At 50.6% G+C, this 20,844-nt stretch overlaps 9 protein-coding genes across 9 annotated transcripts; 3 read left to right on the forward strand and 6 right to left on the reverse strand.

Moving 5' to 3' along the window:
• Window positions 1-1,457: 1,457 nt before the first annotated feature.
• On the reverse strand, window positions 1,458-3,622 carry JCM6883_006634 (uncharacterized protein; the record flags this gene model as incomplete). The annotated part of the gene is made up of 6 exons (XM_076629655.1): window positions 1,458-1,974; window positions 2,038-2,519; window positions 2,596-2,794; window positions 2,846-3,162; window positions 3,238-3,414; window positions 3,494-3,622. 6 exons carry the CDS (start codon window positions 3,620-3,622, stop codon window positions 1,458-1,460), a joined length of 1,821 nt encoding a protein of 606 aa, XP_076490282.1.
• A 734-nt stretch (window positions 3,623-4,356) lies between these two features.
• JCM6883_006635 (uncharacterized protein) lies at window positions 4,357-5,928 on the reverse strand (the record flags this gene model as incomplete). Its single annotated transcript, XM_076629656.1, has 5 exons — window positions 4,357-4,634; window positions 4,712-4,904; window positions 4,991-5,405; window positions 5,648-5,778; window positions 5,860-5,928. The coding sequence occupies 5 exons, from the start codon at window positions 5,926-5,928 to the stop codon at window positions 4,357-4,359; spliced, it is 1,086 nt and encodes a 361-aa protein (XP_076490283.1).
• A 95-nt stretch (window positions 5,929-6,023) lies between these two features.
• JCM6883_006636 (DUF5572 domain-containing protein) lies at window positions 6,024-6,708 on the forward strand (the record flags this gene model as incomplete). Its single annotated transcript, XM_076629657.1, has 3 exons — window positions 6,024-6,107; window positions 6,179-6,279; window positions 6,348-6,708. 3 exons carry the CDS (start codon window positions 6,024-6,026, stop codon window positions 6,706-6,708), a joined length of 546 nt encoding a protein of 181 aa, XP_076490284.1.
• A 232-nt stretch (window positions 6,709-6,940) lies between these two features.
• On the reverse strand, window positions 6,941-10,782 carry JCM6883_006637 (uncharacterized protein; the record flags this gene model as incomplete). Its single annotated transcript, XM_076629658.1, has 11 exons — window positions 6,941-8,192; window positions 8,268-8,391; window positions 8,484-8,577; window positions 8,643-8,831; window positions 8,895-9,026; window positions 9,112-9,254; window positions 9,343-9,418; window positions 9,485-9,564; window positions 9,645-9,912; window positions 10,096-10,335; window positions 10,414-10,782. The coding sequence occupies 11 exons, from the start codon at window positions 10,780-10,782 to the stop codon at window positions 6,941-6,943; spliced, it is 2,967 nt and encodes a 988-aa protein (XP_076490285.1).
• A 202-nt stretch (window positions 10,783-10,984) lies between these two features.
• On the forward strand, window positions 10,985-12,631 carry JCM6883_006638 (uncharacterized protein; the record flags this gene model as incomplete). The annotated part of the gene is made up of 8 exons (XM_076629659.1): window positions 10,985-11,218; window positions 11,291-11,389; window positions 11,494-11,621; window positions 11,693-11,740; window positions 11,809-12,009; window positions 12,085-12,247; window positions 12,328-12,442; window positions 12,516-12,631. 8 exons carry the CDS (start codon window positions 10,985-10,987, stop codon window positions 12,629-12,631), a joined length of 1,104 nt encoding a protein of 367 aa, XP_076490286.1.
• Window positions 12,632-12,733: 102 nt separating this feature from the next.
• Window positions 12,734-14,789, reverse strand: JCM6883_006639 (uncharacterized protein; the record flags this gene model as incomplete). Its single annotated transcript, XM_076629660.1, has 3 exons — window positions 12,734-14,364; window positions 14,445-14,497; window positions 14,581-14,789. 3 exons carry the CDS (start codon window positions 14,787-14,789, stop codon window positions 12,734-12,736), a joined length of 1,893 nt encoding a protein of 630 aa, XP_076490287.1.
• A 208-nt stretch (window positions 14,790-14,997) lies between these two features.
• Window positions 14,998-16,986, forward strand: JCM6883_006640 (uncharacterized protein; the record flags this gene model as incomplete). The annotated part of the gene is made up of 7 exons (XM_076629661.1): window positions 14,998-15,068; window positions 15,209-15,453; window positions 15,522-15,618; window positions 15,688-15,906; window positions 15,970-16,184; window positions 16,247-16,774; window positions 16,835-16,986. 7 exons carry the CDS (start codon window positions 14,998-15,000, stop codon window positions 16,984-16,986), a joined length of 1,527 nt encoding a protein of 508 aa, XP_076490288.1.
• A 241-nt stretch (window positions 16,987-17,227) lies between these two features.
• Window positions 17,228-18,377, reverse strand: JCM6883_006641 (uncharacterized protein; the record flags this gene model as incomplete). The annotated part of the gene is made up of 2 exons (XM_076629662.1): window positions 17,228-17,919; window positions 17,981-18,377. The coding sequence occupies 2 exons, from the start codon at window positions 18,375-18,377 to the stop codon at window positions 17,228-17,230; spliced, it is 1,089 nt and encodes a 362-aa protein (XP_076490289.1).
• Window positions 18,378-19,227: 850 nt separating this feature from the next.
• Window positions 19,228-20,820, reverse strand: JCM6883_006642 (uncharacterized protein; the record flags this gene model as incomplete). Its single annotated transcript, XM_076629663.1, has 2 exons — window positions 19,228-20,701; window positions 20,762-20,820. The coding sequence occupies 2 exons, from the start codon at window positions 20,818-20,820 to the stop codon at window positions 19,228-19,230; spliced, it is 1,533 nt and encodes a 510-aa protein (XP_076490290.1).
• Window positions 20,821-20,844: the final 24 nt, after the last annotated feature.

Raw genomic sequence — 20,844 nt, forward strand, 5'->3', positions numbered from 1 at the left:
TATGGCATGTCTTTCATGCGCACACGTATGATATACTCGCCGGTCTCACAGCCGCCAGTCGAGCTGCGGGTCTGGAAGGCTTACTGATTACCGAAGAAGCTCGGACTGGATGCGTGAGTTTGCAAATCAGAGTTCACGAAGTTGCACCTTGAGTATTGACCTCTCCTGCCTGATTGACCATTCAGGTAACTGTCAGTCGCCCAGGTCAACAGGTAGCTGCCCGCCGGCCAGGTCAACCTAATAGAACAGTGATGCAATGCAGGGAATGCCTATATTCTGCGAAGCGAAATGTGAGTTGTTTCCTTTCTTTCTTTCTCTGCAGCGGCTGACGTGGAGTGCACGCCACAGAATGTCAGACAACATTACCCATCCTTCCACCTGATCAAGCAAGGGAGGCTCGAGTGCAACTTGTGTACGGCCTTTTGGGATTTTAGCCCTCATCGGTGTGTATTCTCCTTTTTCCTCCTGGTTCCCCGAACGCGCGGTGACGTTGTCCTTAACGTGTTCATAGCTATATCGACCACCAACAGACGCTATGCATTGGGCTTGGTGAAGCTCGACTGAACGCCATGAGTCCCCAAGGAACGTCGCCGATGAGAACTGTAAGCTTCGTCCCTTTCCCTCGCCCGGCCTTGAACCGAACGAGCTCATGAATGCCTTTTCCTTCGATAGGGTCCGCGCATTAGCTCCCGAGCAGTACCAGACGTACCAGACACGCGGTCTTCTCCTCATTCAGAAGAGTTGCCGCAACCCGGAAAAGAATACCACGCAAGCCAGCGAAACCGCCCTTCACCCAGCGTCCTCCACCACGGACCGGCTCCAGCTCCTGCCGTCAAGAGGACGACTCCGGAAGTGATGCAGGCAGTTAAAGAGGACATTGCAAACTTTAATCGTGGACACCGTGCGAGTTCCCCTAGTTTTGCCTCTCCTGGTCATTCCACCTCTTCCGTCGTTCCTGCCGGTTATGCTCCTGCCCAACAGTACAGACACCAGTGATCTGGCTACGTTTTCGATATCCGGTGTTTATAGATTGAAACTCTTTGACCTCGTTTTCCTTCCTCTCGACGGATTGTGTTTGTTCGTCTCCTCTTATTTCCTCCCGCTTTTCCCCTCCCGATTGCTTTGTGTGAGAACGAGAAGCGCTCCGGAGATGGGAAAGACTGCGAGGTGCGGAAGTCGAGGTTTATCGAATGAGAAGATCCTTCTTCTTCTTCTGAACTCAATTATATCTTGTTGCCCGGCTCGCAGTATTTCGAGAGCAGTCCTCCTCGATCAGCCTTTTCACTCTCTGCAATAGCGAAGCAACACAGTTCAGCACTTGCAACCGTCTCCGGTTCAGCGAGTAAAGATTCACATCGTGTTACTCGATTCTTACAACTCGATTTGACCTACTCTACTCTTTCCTAAATCCAAGCGTCTTTTACACCTCATCACTTCAGACTCCCAACTACACCATGTCATTCTCCTTTCTCCCCAAATGCGACACTTGCCGCAACCCAATCATCAATCATATCCTCTCGAACGGTTTCATCCCAACTTGGCGGTTCCCCGAGCTCGTTCACTCGATCTCCTCCCGGGGCTGAGCTTGATGTCGCTCCAGTGTAAGCTGGAGGCTCGACTTCGGTTGACAAGTTGTCGTTTGAAGTAGAGCGACGCTTTTCATGTCGTGTCGAATGAGCGGCGGAAGAGGTCTCGCCTTCGTAAGCTGGTAGATCGTTGGGTGTTCGGGATTGCGCTATCGACGTTGGAGGACAAGAGACGGAAGCAGAATGAGGCCCGGGCGAAAGAGCTTGTAGTCTGTCGATCCCGAGACTTTTGTTGTGCGAGGACTTCGAAGACGATCCGAACGGTTCATCACCGATGTCGACCGAGGTAATCTTATCATGTTCGAGATGAAGGGGCAGATTCGTCGATTTAAGCATGATTTGAGAGTCGTAATCTGATCCGAACTGAAACGTCGCAGTGAGATCGTACCTATTCACCTCTCAACGCCATCAGATCTCTCGCAGTACACGAGAGGGATAGGGCAGAGCGAACCTGACTTCGAGTTGACAAGTCCTAATCGGTACAAGTCTCTCTTCATCATTCGCGTCCTCGACCCCTTTCGCGGGCAACCTGACCTCGAACTCTCCTTCAGACTTGACAAACATCTCCCTCCTCCCATCCGCCCCTTCCTCCCCCTTGATAAGGGTATAGATTCCATCGATCGTCCCCGGTTGATCTCGATGCATCGATCCCGCATCGGGAGGATCTCGTCGAGTTTCCGAGGTTTGCTGACGATGAACGAGAGGGATGACTCGTTTGTAGTTCTCCCGCGGCGACAATTCCGGTTTCAATGTGGTCGATCGATGGAGCACGAAATGGGTGTAGGTAGAAGCGATTTGAAGGGAAGAAGAGAGGAGGGGAATTGAAGAGGGAAAATGGGGACCGAGTGAAACGAGTAAGGTGTACTTGAAGGAAGGACGGAGTCGAGGAGGAGAGGTAGAGGAGTCCAGTGAGGAAGCGAGCTCGAGAATGAGCTGCGCAGGCACGAGAGAGAAGCGGAGAGAGAATGATGAGCCTTCTTCGAGATCGTCGAAAGTCGAGTCATCATACCTTTGCGTTCCAAACTTTCGTAGCGAGACCTATATCTTTCGGCTCCTGCAACTCGACAAGCGTGATTCGTTTTCGACCCGAAATCGATTCTTGCGAGATGGGATAGGTTCGATACGTTTCTTCTGGTGCGAGTGGGCGAACAGCGGGTATTCGAGGATCGTAGAGCGAGTTTGTCGAGGCTTGGAATGGGATCTCGAATCTGATCGCGAGTCAGAATGGACTACAAGAGACGAGGAAGCACGAAGCTCACTTTTCGTGTCTGAGTTTGTTGCCGAAAAGCTTCAACTTTCCTTTCCCTTTCCTATCCCTTGATCTACCATTCCCATCTATCGTTCCCGATATCTCGAGAACGTACTCAATTCGGTTCCCTTTCGATTCGTAAGAAGGCGGAAGCGGAATCAACGTAAGAAGTCCTCCGGGACTCGAAGCGCAACTGCACGTTTGATGCGACGGAAGAGTGATAGTGATCGATACAGGGTCTGGCAGACCTGTCGAGTCAGGAGCGGGAGCGTCAAGGAGAGAAGGATCGACGATGACGGGGACGGAAAGGAATTCATGTCGTTCTTTCTGTGAGGAATGCAACCCAAACACACTTCAGTCAGATCATGAAAGTCTGAGGGAGTGTTGAAAGGGTGGCCTCACGTATGCTAGTTGACTGTAGCCAACAAGTCGAGCTTTGAGTTCGACCAGATTAACTCCGTCGAGCGTCCCAAACGTGACTCGTATCTTAGCTCCCGGGGAGAGAGGGACAGTCGACAGAGCTGGATTGACGAAGACGCTGATCCAGGGCTTTTCGTGGTAATCAGATGACCAGGGAGACTGTAAGCGCAAAGGATCGAATTTCAGCTTACTCCGGACGGCCTCGCGGGCCTTAAGCTGAAGGACACATTTCACTTACGTTTCCCGACGTTGAAGAGCTCGCTAAAGAGCTGGGCTTCCTGCTGGATGGCAAGCTCAGGCCTGTTCCTTCGTTAAGCGCTTCCGATTCCTTCTGTTTGTCCTTGCCCTGGTCTTTATGATCTTCCATCGATTGAGCGGCGCAGAGGTGATCGTTCGCTTGTCGTGGAGAGGGTGTAGTAGATCGCAAGAGTGAAGAGAAGGAACGAGAGCCGTTTCATGTGCTTCGCCCCACTTTGAGGGAACGATTTCGGCCGAAGGAATGAACGTCAGCAACTGTTGCTACGGAAGCAGAACAGAGAGACCAGACTCACTCTGACAGCATCATGAAGCCTCGAGGAACGGTATTGGCCTCGTCCTTCAATCGGTAATCGATCCCTTTCAGCTGATCAACCAATCTCGCTCAAAGAACCACTCCACTCGGCCCGAATGTGTCATCGTCGATGCTAGGCGGGTGCATGAGCCTGAGCAACGAATGGATGGCGCTCTTGAGGTCGAGCAGACGATGTTGAGTGAAGGGGAAAAGTTGAGAGATGAAACCCGTTAGCGCTTTGAGAACGTGTCAGTTGTAGTAGGAGGGGGCAGCAAGCTAGGAAGATGGCTGGCTTTCATAAGCTACAGAGGGGTCCGGGTGGAATGAGCTGTGTGAAGAGGCGAACGGCGAAAGGTTTCTCTTCTTGCTTCGAAGGGGCAACAATTCTGTCTCGTTGCTAGTAGCTGATCCAGACGTTGAGCTCCTGAAATCTCATAGAGCATGCAAGCAACGCAAGATAAAAGGCGGTACGAATCAATCACTTTTCCACAAATTCAAAACTGCAAATCTCTCCCTTTCCCGATCACTTTCCCCCTCGCTCACTCTCAAACCTAGTAGTAAACCGTTCCCCTTTCTTCCACCGCCCTCTCAACTCCCTCCCTATACGTTCCCTCTTTCGCCAAACTCCACAAGTACCCATCCAACCCAACTTCAGTCCAATCTTTCAACCATTCCTTGTCCCCTCCTCCTCCTCCTTGTTGGGATAACTCGTGAGCTCTTTTGACGATGAGATGACAGGCGTGAACGGATGATGCGCGGAGGACGGTTGGGGATGGGACAGGAGAGAGGGAGGAAGGAGTCGGAAGGATTTTGAAATGGATGAGCATGCCTGAGACGGATCAAGCAAACGAGTCAGCCGAGGCGTACTAATGACATAGTTATATAGAAAGAAGAACGTGGCTCAACTGGGTAAAACGTTATCTGCGAAAACTGGGAAATTTTCAATTCCTTTCGGTACGGGGAAACTCGTTCCTTCTTCCGCTTCATTCGAGAACCTCGTATGAATCGCGTTGAGGGTCCATAGAGCTTTCTTGAAGAGGTATACGGGTTTGCCATTGACGGAGTGTACGTCTTTGAAAGCTGGGAAAGTCGTCGCCATCTACAAACTCAAAACTCATTTCGGAATGAGTTCCCACGCTTCTCTCTCTCGCTCAATCCAAAGGAGGATGTGAGTATTTGACGCACAGAGTGTATCATTGCACCAGAATCACCATTCGTTCTACACAATTCCCCTTCGAACCATTCCCCCAAATTCTTCATCCCCAAATCCTCTAAAACTTTCCCTGTTTCGTGTAGAACCCCAACGAGTAATTCAAGGATTTCGAACGCTTCGGGATCTTTCGTCCCTACTTTGACGGCGGGACCGAGAGTGGGATGATCCGATTCCGAATGAGTCGTGATTTGTGCGAGAGCGGCGATTGAGGCAACGTTCGCAGAGAGCATTCCGCGAGTAGAGAGGATCGAGGATTCGTCTTCGGGGGAAGAGGAAGTGAGGTAGGCGGATAAAACGATCGAGAGGATAGTGGAATAGGCTCCGCGAGTAGTGAGTCGGTGAAGAGCTTTTCGATAGCCAGAAAGGAAATTCAATAATCCGAGAGTACTGCATACGAGCGGTACAAGGGATTGTCAGCTCATGATCTCGAGAGTGTGATAGATTGTTTTGTTGTTGGAACCCCATCATCAATCTCAGTAGAACATATTGAAAAAATAGTGACACATTCGGCACCCTCCTCCTTGTCAGGAGCACAGGGATGATCCGAGATCGTCGAGTTGTATTTTCGATTGGAACTTTGGTATAATCTTTCGGGAACGCGAGACGGGAGGAGGGATAGAGAAACTCACGCTAAAAGGTTGAGTTCTTGGAGAGCAGAATCAAACTTCAGAGGTAGGCGAACGCCGTGATTCGTGGAGAGTTTGGACCATTGATCTTGAGGGACTGAGTGGATGAATTCATCGATGGCTGATTCGTTCAACTGTCGAGAGGAAGGCGGTTAGAGAGGGCGAGAAAAAATCGGCGGTCGAAATCGATGAAGGGGAGAGAAAGACGAACGAACGGGGAGTGAAACTGATTCACAGCTCGAGCGAATAGTTGACAAGATCTCGGACGGAGGCGGCAGAGACATGATCGATTTGGAAAGTGAAGGGAAGAGAGAGAAAGAGGAGAACACGACTTCGCCAAAACCGAATCCTCTCACCGGCTCACATCTTCCCGATCAACATGTCGACATCAACCACCACCACGCACACCGAGAACGGTCTCTACTATACCCCAAGAACTACGATCACAGATCCTCTCTTCCTTGTGAGTTACCCCCTCTTCTTCTTTCCTTCCCCCCTCTTTCTTCCCCGCTCATCCGAACCTCGATTCTCTAGCAAGGACTCTCCTCAATCCTAGCGCCGTACTATGAGCGTCAAGCAACTCCTGACGAAATTCAAGAAGTTACAGAGCGAGCTGAATCGTTCTACCTTTCTTCGTTCATTTCTCCTCCCTTCTCTCTCTCCTCTCCTCTACGTCCCTGACTTCCCTTCTTCTTGTTCGCAGACAAGCATCTCAATCTCAACCATCTCCAGCTCCTACCGAATCCCTCACTTCAGTCCCACTCATCTCCTCTTCTTCCTCTGAAAATTCTCCCTCGACTTCCACCGCAACCTCCGCTTCCACCTCGACGAATCCAGACGAACCCCCTTACCCGCTTTCATTCGCTCACCTAGCTCATTTGATTTCTACAGGAGCTCCTATACCAGGGATCAAAGAGATTCCAGACAAATTGACAGAGGAACGACCGAGTGAGAGTACGAGGGAGGTGAGGAGGAAACCTTGGGAGAAGGAGAACTTTGAGGCTGAGGAGGAGGAGCACGACCGACTGAAACGGGAGGGAGAGGGAGAGGGAGAGGGAGCGTAGGGAACCGTGTGCTGATATAGACGATCTGCGACATGCGATGAGAATGAAAATGAGAACCGAGAGAGAGAGCGAGAGAGAAACAAAGAACAATGAGTGGGATGCTGGTTCATTACTCGCTAGATCTACAGAATAGGGACAGAGAGAGAAACTAAGCAGGATCAACACAGAATCTACTCTCACATACACAAAACGAAAAAGAGCCCCATTCTCTCGCTCTCTGACCAGCTTCTTTCTAAGCGGTTCCTTCTAGTTTCTTTCTAGCTTCCTCAACTCCCCGCTGTCTCTCCTCCTCGTCCCTCCGTTCTTGATCCAGGTCCCTAACTCGTAACACGACGATTTCTTCCCCCGTCTCTAGATCGACGTCTCTCACTTCAACCGGAGACGTCCCTTCTTCGTCTCGTGAGGCTCGAGTCGCGATCGGTGAGAGGGACGAAGGTGATGGGGAAGGAGAGAGTCGAGATGTGGCTGGTGTCATCGAGTTCGGGGTCGAGACGGAACTTGAGGGACGGGACCAGTTTCCGAAGGAAGACGTCAGAGAGGTAGGTAGCGTCAATCCGCGAGTCGGTCCTCCTCCTCCTGCAGGACTTGGTTTCCCATTTGTCGTTGTTGTTGATGGAGCTGAATTCGAGACGGTTGAAGTGGGTTCAATGAAAGATCTTCGAATCCCCCCAAAGAACGCCGATAATCCTCCTCCTGTCGAATTAGCCGAACTCAACGTCGCCGATCCTGTTGAAGGGCTCGCCGGGGCTGCCGCAGCCGCCGTTGAAAGAGGTTTCAATCCCCTCGGAGACGGTCCCGGAGAACTTGAAGTCGAAAGGAACGTCGCGTTTGAACTCGTCGGCGGAGTCGTGAGGAGAGATGATGAGGAATTTTGAGCTTGTAGTTGAGCTTGTACGGTCACGAGGGAAGAAGATTTGTTTGATGATGTTGTGGAAACGATCGAAGGAGTTGGGGATGGAGGTCGTTCGGGACCGACTGTGTCGTTTGCACTGAGTCGATTACTTGAATTAGGATTAGGTGAAGAGGACGAGGTTGTTGGGGGTTGAGTAGGTGTTGGAGAGGGAGTTGAGGCGAACAAAGCTGAATTCCTCGCTTTACCCCATAATCCTCCTAATCCAGCCGCAACCGTCGCCGCTCCTTTCTGTGCGACATCGACTCCACCCGCTAACGAGAACTCTCCCGGTGTCGTTTCTCTCCCCTCTTTCCCTTCTACGATCGTTGCATTCCTCTCCCTCTCAGCCTCTTGCAACTGCCCCTGTAATTCCCTCTGTCGTTTCCCCGCTTCTTCCCTCGCCCATTTCACCGCACCCCAAATCCCTTCACTCCCAGTAACTAATCCTCTTTGAATCGCTTCCCTCGTCGGGTTGAATCGTTCACCGAGGTTCTCCGGGAGGAGGTTCTCGGGGAGATGGAGGTCGTGCAGGCCGGAAACGAGTCGGATCCCGACGTCTTCGAAAGGATTCGTTTTCCCTTCCATTGGATGTCTGCGAATAGGAGCGAGAGAGTCAGAGCCTGTGAGATTCGGAAAATGGGCACAGGGAGCGAAGAAGTGGACGTACTTTGGTTCGACGAGATCGAAGATCACTTCATCCGTATTCTTGTCCCAAACATCAAACGCTCTAGTCTGTTTAAAAGCCTTGATGAAACTTTCGTTGAAACTCGACGGATTGTAACTTTCTAATTCTGTTCGTCGTACCCGATAGCGCATCAGTTCCTTTGACCGAGTGCACGCCGACTCGAGGGAGGAGGAACGATGCGAAGAGAGGGACACGAACCAGGTGCGGAAAGTAACATATCAGGTCTCGAATGATGACCTTTTTCCAAGAAATCTCCAAACTTGACACAAGCCAACAATGAACACACATACTCCTACATTCCATCCACGTCATCAGTGACATCCCCGTTGTGTAAAGAGAAGGAGAACGCTGGCTTACCTCGAATTTACCCCTCAAGAAATCTTCCGATCCGATCCAACCCAATCCTTCGGGACGAGTCGGATCATCCTTGTTCCAACTTTGATCTACTGTCGTTACTAATTCATCCATCCATTTCCGATCGGCTGGGGTCAAGGTAATCAAAGGTACGAGCGCTTGATTCAGGATTTGAAGAGTTGTCGTATCCAACTGTTCGTCCGCCAAACGGATGAGTAAGACTCTAAGGTGGAGAGATAGAGGAGAGGAGCGTACGTTGACCACTACGTCGATGTTACAGTCTCGTTGTTGTTGGATTATAGAGTTTGTGGTTCCGACGAGATAGGTTTTCGATTTCCCTAACATGTCGATTTGTTGTAGTGGTAGGTACGGTTGGAAGAATGAACCCTACTCGCTCATTGAGCACTCGTCAGTTGAGCCGAAATGTGCAAATGAGAAACGTATTCGGAAGACGGAAGGCGGAGAGTCTTACTTCACCGAAAATCTCGAGAGGCAAACCGAGGTATCGGATCAGAGAACCTTTATCGGAAGTTTTCAAGCTCGTAGGCTTTTGAAGATTCTTGATTCGGTTTGCGAGCAGAGGAGAGGCGGAATCTTGCAGCGAGGTCAAAAGAGCTAGGTTTGTCGAGAATACGAGCGAGTTAAGTCAGTCTCTAGTCGCCGAGCGAGTTTCTCTCGCAGAGCGGATGTCGACAGGACGTACCGGGAATCAGAGCGACGAGAGAATATTGAAAAGTACATAATTGCTCCACCGTTGTTGTCGTGCTGTAAAAGAGAACCTGTTTCAAGTACGCCAATCCGGTCTTCAGCACCAAGACTGAAGCTGAGGAACAGATAGGACGCACCCTTCGTTGTAGCATTAACAATTTGAGCAGCATCAAAGTCTTGAATCGGAATTTATGAACCAATTCTCTCAAGAAAGTTCCTGTGAAAGCGTCCGAACCGCACACATCAGCGCACGTTCGTTATGGGCGCATGATGTCGGCAATTGGACTCAAGACTGACCCATATAAATCCCTTCTTCTTCTTGACTATCTTCCCTTTCCCCTAAAATTGATCTTCGTTTCTCTTTCTTCCTAGGACTCTCCAAATTCTCCCTACCCTCTCCTTCTTCGGGATTGACTTCTGCTGCTGTTCGTTTCGGAGAGTCTGTAGACATGCGTTGGAAACTTTGATAGAGGTCGATTAGGATGGATTTGTCTTGAAAATCTCGTTGGGCGAAGAAGGAGCGGGTGATGACGCCGAGCTTGTCGCGAAGGGGTCCGAATATTGGCTGGAAGAGTTTGGAAGGGGCGGGCGAGGGAAGGTGATAGGGAGAGCGAGTCAGAGAGTGCGAGAGGTCCGCAAAATCCGATTTGAGGAAAGGGAAGTCAAGGCAGAATACCGACATGTCAGCTTCTTTAGTCTAACGGCACTGGTACTACTCCGTCGAGTGAGAGGGAGATGTCGAACTGACCTTTGAAGCCAAAACGACGATAGCTTTCTGTACCGTACTTCTCGTAACTTCTTTCCCCTTGTTCAATAGCTCATTCGCCATGATCTGTCGATTACACGAGATTCCAAACACTGTCTCGTTCAACTCCTTCGCTGCTGATGTTGAGCTGGTCGACGTAGAAGGTGTTGTTGAGGAGGAATTGCTGGAGGAGGAGAGGAGATTTGGAAGGTGTAAATGAAAATAAGTGTAATCTTCGTCTCGCTATCGTTCGCAATCGTCCGAGCATCAAAAGTCAGCTCTCTTTCTTGTCAGCTATCGAGAAGTGAGGAGGGAACGTACAGCATGAGCTCCATCCGGAAGAGCCAAGAAAGGTAATCCATCCTTCAACTCTGAATTACTCTCCAACTCGCTCGGATGCAAGAACTCTACGTTCGGTCCCAACGCATGATCGAACCCGACGAGTGCGATCCCGTAGATGTGTGCGTCGAGGTTCGTCGAGGAGACTGAGGGGGATGATTGAGTTGAGAGTGATCGAGTGACGGGAGGCGCTGAGAGGATCGATTGCGACGGAGGTGGGAAGGTAGCTGGTTCGGAGGGGGTTGAGGTAGAGGCTGTTGGAGGGTTAGGTTCATCTGGAGGAGACGAGGAGGTTGCAGGAAGTGGGGTAAGAGAGGGAGAGGGATTCGGTTCGCTGGATTGTTCTTCCATGTTGTATTTTCCTGCTCGTATGCTTGGATAGCTCGCTTGTGAGCGTGTGGATGGAGAGAAGCTGAAAGTGCTCCAGAAATCGTTCAACGTTTCATCTCTTAACCTCTTTCCCCTCGGCCCGACCTCGACTATCGCATACTAGCACAGCATATGTATCCAGTACCTCAGCAACTGTAACCCCCTCGTCACTCGTTCAACTTCCATGAGCGCTCTCCCTTTACCCGTTTCGACTTCAACGAATCACCCTCGTCGCTTCTCCTCTACGCAAGATGATACACCTCGAAGAGTGAGACTGAGAGGGTCTTTTAGCTTCATCGGGAACCGGGCGAAACTTTTGACCCAGAGAGCGAGGACGACAAATCTCGCAGTTTTGATTTTGGCGTTCGTCGCACTCGTTTCTCTGTGGTTTAACGCTACACATATGGTACAACGTATCGTGAGTCTCTCCGCGCTAATTCTACCGCCGCGAAAAGCTAAACTGACGACGGCCTGCGATTCTTCGTGTCAGTTTCCGTACAGAACTTCCACTTCTCTTGTTCCTTCGGTCCCTCGTTCGTTACAATCTACTCTCACTCCCGCTCACTCAGATCTATCACATCTAGTCATGGTCAGTCACCTCTCCAGCCCCTCTTGACATTCCGTTCTCTCCAACCTCGACGCTAACTTCGTTTCAACTGATCTCTTCCTCGCGACACATTCCATCGATCCCAGATTCCCGGTCATGCAATCTGGCAAGGCTGTGACGCTTCACATTCGACTAGAGACCAGGATTGGATCCTACAAGATTTCCAAAAAGACGGGAAACACGTGAAAACGTATTTGAAGCATTTGACGAAAGGGTGAGAGCTTTATTTCGCTCTTCTTCCTATGAGGCACGTCAGGCTCAGTATTTGGATGGTGATTCGGATAGCGCTGAGATTGCGGTACAGGATCCGAAAGCGTTATTAGTCTTCTCAGGGTATGACGCTCTTCTTCCTCCCTCAAAAATCGTTTTCCGCTTGATGCTTACCCCGATTCTTTCTGCAGTGGGCAAACCCGACCCGACGCAACTCTCACCGAAGCACTCTCCTACCTCCGTCTCTCGAAATTCGGCAACATCTTCTCCCAATTCATGTCCGATTCCGACCGAAAACTTTCTATAACTCACGAGTTCGATCGAGTAACGACGGAAGATTACGCGATGGATTCGTTTCAGAATTTGTTATTCTCAATCGCTAGATTCAAAGAGTGAGTCTAGAGTCTACCCAAACGCAGTCTTTCTCCTCCGCGCCCGAGCTGAGAGGAGATGGGCGGGTGTCGCAGGTTCACAGGTCGCTACCCGAGCTACATTACGGTTATTGGGTACGGGATGAAATCTGCTCGATTCACTTCTTTACATCGTAAAGCACTTCGCTGGCCCGTTTCAGCATTCGATTACATCGGAATCGATAACGAAGGAGAAACTTCGCAAGACTACGAGGGAGAGGTAAAACCACGCTCACTATCTCATCTTACTTACTCAATCGGGTTGAAGAGCTGACTCTGATTGAGTGGAGTGGGGGATAGAAACAAAATGGGTTTAAACCGTTCGAGAAGGATTTGTATGGATGTCATGATTTTTTGGGGGAGAAAAGGAAATCGAGGAATCCGTATAGAAGGTTTCATGGGTATCATTCCTCAGGTGCGCAGACGAGAATCGTCTCCTGAGTCTTGCCTTCGTGACGTAGTCTGACTCGAGTTCCATCTTTGCGCAGCACCGGAGTTGAGAGGTCTTCTCGAGTTTTGTCCGGATCAGGGAGACAAGGTTTTCGATGGAAGATTACCTTGGGATCTCGACGACGACGACGACAAAAAGACCTCTCCATGGTGAAGACGGATTGAAGAACATAGAGTCTAAGCTTATTCTTATAGATAGATACATTTTCTGTTGTAACAATCGATGCATATCCTCCTTTCCCTTTCCCTCTCATTCCTACGCCGCAGTCTCTGCTTCCGCCCTAACTCCCTCGAGAAACTTCATAATCCCCTCGACTTCCTCCCTCACGATTCTCGTCTGACTTCTCACAAACTGCCAAACTTTCGTTTCATCTCCTTTCATCCCAAGAAGTCCATGAAAGATCTTCCCATCGTAATTCTTCCAGTTAGTTCCTTTCCATTCCGAATCGAGTAATAACGTTCCTCCTAACGTATTGATCCAGACTAAGCAGGTTAAGAGCTCGGCGGAGAGGTGAAGATGTAGTTTGACGGGAGGTTCTTTAGGTCGAGGGAGATTCGAGAGGAACTGAGGAGGAGAATGAATCAGGAGGGAAGCGGTGAGAGTTGCGCAGAGGAGTTGGTGGGTCCTCCATTGACGAGAGGAGGGACAGTGGAGGATTAAGTGAGTGAGGGAAGCGATGATTGGGAATAAAGGAGAAGGGGAAAGAGTTAGAGGAAGTCGGAGGAGATATAGATACAGTTGAAACCGAGTTTCAGGTGGTAATGACAATAGATGTGTTTCGTCGTTGATGAGAGGAGGGAAATCTCGAGGGAGGTAAGAAGTGAAAGGGAGGATTGGAACCGAAGTTGGAGTCATTTGTTCCCCTCTTCGACAATATTCGATGATTGAATTTGTTGGGGATTCGATCCCGATCGTATGGTCGAGAACAGAATACACGATTTGACGTAAAGGTCGACCGAGGTAAATGACTGGAGATTGGAATTCGGGCATTTCGAGAGGACCTTGCAGGCAGACGGTCTTGTGCTTGAGGACGTGAACGTTGAACGATGAGAGTCGAGATGCTTTGTATGCTGAATAATACATTGCTCGAGAGGCGGCTTGTGTAGGATTGTCGCTCGGACGAGGGTTGAGAGGGAAGGAAGGTGTGGGAATCGAGAGAGGTAAGAGTCGATAAGAGTAAGCGGACACTGCTAGTTTCGTGATGATTTCGAAATCTTTCGATGGTCGTGGGAGAAGAATAGGAAGTACTGAAAAGATGATGTCCTGGAGTTGAGGGAGGGTCGCAGCGGGAAAGGAAGAAAACCTTGAGAGGGCTTTTGCAATTCGAAGGATTTCTTGTGGTTCGACTCGACCGGGGAAATGTCGTTTCTTGGGCAGACAGATCTCGGATGCAAAGTCGACGAGATCGTTTCCGATGAGCGCGGCGAGGATCGGCAGGTGTGAAGGAGGAAGATGTAGAGATTTCGCCAAATTTCGATGGTCGAACACGAGGAATTGCATTCGAGGGGGTTCCGTTGTCGCTACTCGTTCCAGCCGAGGGTCATTTGTCGAGCCGTAGCCGATCGAATGCAGAGGAACGTAACCCCGACACTGCGAGTTGAAGATGAAATAGTCTGAATCGTTCGAAACGACGTATCCGTTCCTCCTTTGCGCGAGTTCAGCCGTTGGTGAATCTCCTTCTCCTTCAGCGCAATGACTCGCCACTCCCATTTCTTCCAGGACCATCGACATGACTTGATGCGTGAAAGGCGGTAAGCGGGAAGCAGCTTTCTTCAGGGGACCCTGTAACCGTGCTCCGTCTCCCGACTTCATATATGTGATCGTCCTGGCGAGAGACTGTGAAGAGCGGCCGATAACTGTCGGTAATTTAGCAGAATCGAAGGGGCCTGCGCGAGAGAAAGGAGAAAGGAAAGTGGCGAAAGGTGAGCGAGCTTCCATCTCGAGACATGCAGACGAAAAAGCTTGCCGTCCCAAACAAATTCCGGCTCTAGACCGCAGGCTCTCCACCATTCAATGTACCTACGCAACAAGGAGAGAGCGAAAAGTTCAGTGATGCGATCAAACAGTTCAACCAAGGAGAGAGAGGAGAACAGCGAGCTCACTTGCGAATAATCCGAGCTAGTTCGACATATTGTCCGCCTCGGAGTGGATCGAGTAAGCCTAGATGGTAGGTGAGAGCGAGACCATCGATGATGAATGGAATCGCTTCCTCAGGAGTAGGCGGAGTTGGACTTGATTCAACCGGTAATATGAGGGTCGTAGGTAGTGAAGGCTGTTTGTTGATGTATCCAGTGAGTCCATGAACTCCCATCGATCGGGAGTGAAGCGTTCAGGGGCAGGAGAAGTCGATCCGAATCTTTCGGATGTTCTTCTCGTCTCTTTCGTCACGATCGCTCGAGTCTTTCCGCCCAAACACGCCTCTGTAGACTTCCGTAAGCAGCTCAAAGTACTTCAAGCGCAACCGCTTGACCCCCATGGTCCATATCGTTCGACTTTCTCCTTTCATCTAGCATCGAACCATGTCGAATGACTGCAACTTGAAGGTTTACGATCACGGGCGCAAAATGTTGGGCAAGGGTATAGGTACCATGTAGGATGCAGCGCGCTGGATTACATGCAAGCCTGGGACACGAGGAGCTCATCAAGGGAGGCAGCAAAGCGGGGACAGCTATCCAGAGCCTTGGATCTCCGCAGTTACAGCTACTGACATCCTCTTTCTTTAATGCTCAGTACCATGCCTCCTCCTCGAAGAAAACATCCGATTCGCAAACCTCCCCCTCCGAAACCGGCTTCCTCCCTTCGAACTCCTCCCGCAGCTTCTACTTCGACTCCCTCAGCCTCAGCGGTCCGAGAAGCGAATGAAGCGGCGAGGATGCAGAACATGGTCATGGCTGAACAGATCATGAAGTCTGACGCGCCTGAAGCTGTGAAGAGGTTCGTGACGAGACCAAGTTACAAGGAGGATCTCCGAGCTTGTGAGTCTCGACTCGATCAGTGGCTGGCCAGAGAGCCTTCTCGATACTGATTTCGTTGAGATTTCCAGGGAATGAGGTGTACGAAGCATATTTGGCTCACCTTTGGGGTCCCGATTCAACAACGAAACGAATCGATCTCGACAAGGTGGAAGAGTACGACTCTTGGTCAGTCTCTGCTCGCAAATCATCAACCTTTGTATTTCTTGCGGAGTACTGACGTCTTAATATACTCAGGGTGAGTGGACCTGCGATTTTGAATCGAGAGAACAAACGTCGAAATGTCCGAGATTACGCTGGCAAACTCGCTCAAATCGTCTTACATTCGGAGCTCAAACACGACTCGTTGTTGGAGAAATGGAGGAAGTTGTCAACAGAAGAACGGGAAGCAGAGTTCTTCGTTTCGATGAAGACGATGACGGATAACGGGAATGAGGCGTCTCAAACGAGAAACGAGTGAGCGACGATAGTTCTCTGCCTTTGCACACGAAGTCTCACTCACACCACCTCCGTCTGCAGAGTCCCTGAGATCACGCTCGAAAGGATGACGGCAAACGGAGGACAAGGTTTCGTCGATCTGGTGAATCATTTCGTCGACAACTACAAGAAGAACTTGACGGATCCTTCATGGGACATTTACCAACCCCTCAAGAACGAAGTATACGACCGAATCTACATGCTTGATCGAAGTGATGACGATGCACCATTACCGAAAGGAATTCGAGCTTTCCAAGGTGCGCTTCTCCTTCGACAGTTCCGGTCGTGCAATCGCTGATGCTCCCCTTGACTTGAGTAGAGGAGATGCTTCTCGATCGTCACCTGTACATGATTCTATTCTCGATCGGTATCCTCCTCAAACTGAACGGCGTCAAAATGAAGTTCACCCAGCCTTCGAAAGGCGACGAAGACGAAGGCGAGCTTGATTCTCTCGATGTCGAAAACAAACTCTCTCTCAAGGAAAAGGAAGATTCGCGATCGCCTCGACAGGACATGAGCAACGTTCGACAATATCCTCTGACATCGGAACTTCTGCGTCAACTTTCCGATTTCACCTCCGACATTTTCTACCACGTATATTACACTTCACCATCGACGGGAGAAGAGAGGAAACAACCGCTCAAATTCTCTTCGAATCGAGACGCGATCAAATCTTTCTTGCCGATTCGAAACGCGGCGATTCAGGCACGGGACGACAAAGCGTGTGGGCTATTGTGTGCGATCTTGATTGAAGGATGTGTCGATGATTACGCAGGAGGTGAAGTGACGGAAGAGATGGTCGTGAATCAAATGAAGAAAGATTTTGAATGGACTGATGAACAAGCTAGTTCGTTCCATTCTCTCCTTTTCTTTAGTCGAGCAGCTATCTGACGTGTTACGGTTGTAGATACACTGGTTCCTCCCGAGTACATTCTCGTTCAACTCGATGTCGTTCCGGATTTACCGGAAGCCGTTCAGCAAGCGGAAGCGTCTGGAGCGAAAGTCGAAAAGGAGAAGGGAGAAGGATGCGAGACGGAGAACTGTGCCCACGTACATTGATGCAACGTAGATCGTGCAAGCAACTTACGGTTGAGAGAAGCGATGTCTGATGCGGAGAGCTGCGCCCGCGTGTGAAAACGGACTCCGGACCTGATGCCGACAACACGGGAGACGATTGCAGGACTAGATTCTTGAGCTATACGACTGCAGAGTAAAAGAGCTTGGGCAGACAAAAACAGTCGAGAACAAAAAGAAAAAGGGGTGGAAAAAGACTATTTTGACGCGAGGACCCTCCTAGATTCTACCCCTTCAACCTCCCACTCCCTTGTACCTCCCTACGCTTCTGTTGCCTTCGCACAAAGTCGGGCGAGATACAGGGGTCGATCCAAAAATCGTTAGGACCCTCTTCAAAAATGACCTCAATCTTCTTTCGGTGACACGCTCCAACGAGTCGTCCAACGGATTGTCGCAATAGTGACGATGAAGTGTCTGGATCTTGCAGAGACGAATGCAAGTACAAGACTTGAAGAGTAGAGGGGGTCCTGTCGAGGCCGGAAGCGAACTTGTTCAACTCAGACCCAACGTAGTCTGCTCCATACCTGTCGGGTGACGCTGCTGCCTTAATACGTAGATGTGTGAAGGTAGAGGGGGGCTGTTCAAAATACAGGGTCGACAGTGTGTCTGGAAACGAATCGATCAGAGTTTTGTCTGCGGCGCGGTGTAGGAAAGTTTCTGTAGAATACAGCCATAACGCGATATCGCAGAAGAGTGTTTCGAGTTGTGGGAGAAGTCGTGGAAGTGATGAACGGTTAAGGGCGTCGTCGGACAAGCCGTCGAGGGACAAGTTGCGCAATTTCGGAAGAACGATCGGGTCTAGGAGGACGGAGGTCAGGGCTGAAGGAACGGAGTCTAGAGCGAGAGATCGAAGATTAGGGAGAGTAACTGGATGATCGAATACGCAGTCGATGAACTTGATCTGAAGGCTAGTAAGGTCTAGCGGAAGAGTTTAAGCGTCAGAGTAGGGACTCGCGAACCGTAACGTGAGAGTGCTCACGATGAAGTGACTCCGAGGTCCAAGAAGAAGGTACGGCTCCCGTAAATCCAACAAAGGTCAAAGCGGTGATGGAGGAGGTAGTTTGCGGCGAGGCCCAACTTTCCTCTGACGAAGGCGGGAAGATGTCGAACCTCAGAACGGCTTGCTTGATAGAGGTACCTTGACGCTGTCCTGATCCCCCTCCTGCTCCGGCCTTGAAGAGTTCGAATTGTTGCAGCGAGTTGATCCAAACGATCTCGAGGAGAAGAGCTTGAGCGATCTCTCGGAACAGCTTCGACACGAGAGAGAGTTGACGAAGAGTTCTCTGTCGATCTCGGTACGTTGTAGAATGGAAAGAATGAGGGATAGTCGCTTCAATGATTCCGCGAAGGAGTTCGGGAGGAAGAGTCGAGAGCATCGTCTTTCGTGGGTCCGGTACGGTATGGAGGGAAGGCTCTCTAGATCGGAACACTCCACCGAGCCTGTCAATCGTCTTCCTGGCGAACGGAGTCCGAAAAGAGTCCCTCAGAAACGAGTGAGAGAGAGCAAGTCGCGACTCACAGGCTGGACGGTCTCGTTCCGGTCAGGAACGGTTAAGAGTAGCGTCTCGATCAAGCGTAGGTGTCTCGATGCTGTCGAAGAGTCGTTACCTATGCTTGAAGTCGCTTGTTAGATGAAGAAGGGGAAAGGGCTGAGGATGAGGTACGCGGTCGCTACGACTTGCCTGTCGGTTTGATGAAGTCGTGTAGATGCTAGAGCGTATGGCGGTAGTCTCGCGAGTGGTGTGACCGAGGCGTGGCGCGAGGGAAGGAGCAAACATGCGCCAGTTCGTCTTTGAGCTCTCTTGTCGACTGCCAGCGAGGCGCGCTCCTCGCATGCTGCTTGTTCCATTATAGCGTCCTCGCGCGAGACTGTCGCGAGGATTCTCTGCAAAAGATCAAGCTGCGTTTATCGCCCGTTACAAAACGCGACAGTGGCTGTCCTCCTTCCTTCTGGTAACGTGAATGGTAGAGAAGGAAGCCTCGATGTCAAGAAGAGAGAACGGTACAATTGAGCGGATAACAGCAAGAGAAGGGAGAGGGAGAGATGGTGGATGAGGCTGCAGTGAAAGTGAAGTTTCCGAGGCAATGAGGATTCACTAGGTGGGACTCGTTCTTCTGAACAGAGAGAGATGAGTCAGTCCTCCAGAGATCATAGTCGGAGCAACATCGTGAAAGTCGACTTACTAGACTTCATATTCCTCGGAGACATGCGATCCTCCAACGTCGCTATCTCCACCGTGACGGTCTATCGATGTCGTTGTCGGGAGCGTCCTCTTCCTCGCTGTTGGTACTATAATCGCTGTTGGATCTGTAATCACTGCTGTCGCTGTGGTCCTCGTCCTCGTCGTCGTTGTTAGACGCTTCTTCCTCCTCACTGAACGATTCCTCCTCCGACGATTCCTCACTTTCCTCAAATTCGTCCTCGATGAGTTCATCTTCTGAGTCCAGGTCGAATGCGGACCTTGGTTCCCAGCTATCTCGCATGATTCTTTTTTGCGTGAACGACAGCCCCGAGTCCCTGAATGCCTCTTCGAAGATTCGCTCCAACCGTTCCTCCTCCTCCTCATGTCTGTCCATGTCCGTCGTGAGAGCGTTAACATAGCGCAATCCAGTGATCGTCTCGAGTTGAGGGAGTGCTCGATCACGCACGGCGCGCAGGAGACTCGCGAGGTTGATTTCGCTTTCTCGAAGGAAGAATGATTCCACGTTCAAGTATACGACTGTTGGTGGGAGAACGTCGAAGAGAGAGTACTTCGAAAGTGCATTGGCAACGAGGTGTTGGGAGGTAGAGATGGTTAAGGTTCTGATGGATAGAGAATGAGTTGAGCGAAGGATTCGTTGTAGACTCGTTGCGAATTTGGCGATGTCTTCCTCCCATTCTTCACCGCGACGTAATCCGTACTCTGCTGGTGCACCGAGGCAGAGGCGTAAGTCGGTTAGGTTCGTGAAGGGCGAGAGATCCAGCTGGCGGGTATCGATGCTGATCGTGATCGTCAAGCTTGTGAGGGTATCTCGAGAAGGTAGAATGAACCGGGAGAACATGTTCAACTCGACGGGGTGGGCGGCGACGACTTTCCGGAGCTTGCGGGTAGTACGAGAACTGGCGGCGTCGTCGAATTTCCGAAGTGTGAGGGGGAAGTGACCAACGAATACCTCCAATTCGTTCAGTTTGTCGATTATGTTGCCGAAACTCTGGCCATAGAGTTGTACCCTTGATAGAACGAGGGATTTGAGTCCTGGTCGGTGTTTCCCGATAACCTCGGCAAGTTGCCCCATCGATCCATGAACTACCTTGATACGTTCCAACGAGCTTAGGTGTGATAGTAGGTGTCCCATCATTACCGACCTGACCAGCGGGAGATCGTAGTAGCCTACGAGGGCTCGAATTCGAAGTCCTTTCACGAGTCTCCTACATTCGGCGTTTTCCATCAACGTTCTCATGAGCTTGACAGTGAGATTATTTTCCCCTTCGAAACTCCGTGCAAGGTCGATGTACACTTCGCGGTACAGAATTGGTCGAGCGAGCTGCATGAAGAGTCGGGAGACAAGGCAGAGGGAATGGAGGGTTCGATCGTCTTTCAACCGGGAGCCGGGACGCCTTGTGATCGATTCGAAGATCTCGGAGATAAGTTCTGGTGGGAGGGAGGTGAACGTCGGCGGGGAAGAGGAGGGGAGAGATGAATCGGTTGAAGGAAGGGAACTGTATGCGTGCGAAAAGGTTAGCCAGTGGCTCAAGACACCGTTTCAGGGCTTCACGTACTCGTCCGCGCGGTCATCGTGGCCTGAGCCGTCGGTTCCGGAGGTAGAAAGAGGGTTCATTGATGAAGGCGTTTCGTGGAGGTT

This window comes from Sporobolomyces salmoneus (assembly GCF_050403485.1).
Source record: "Sporobolomyces salmoneus JCM6883 DNA, S_salmoneus_JCM6883_v1_ctg6, whole genome shotgun sequence".
NCBI lineage: Eukaryota > Fungi > Basidiomycota > Microbotryomycetes > Sporidiobolales > Sporidiobolaceae > Sporobolomyces > Sporobolomyces salmoneus.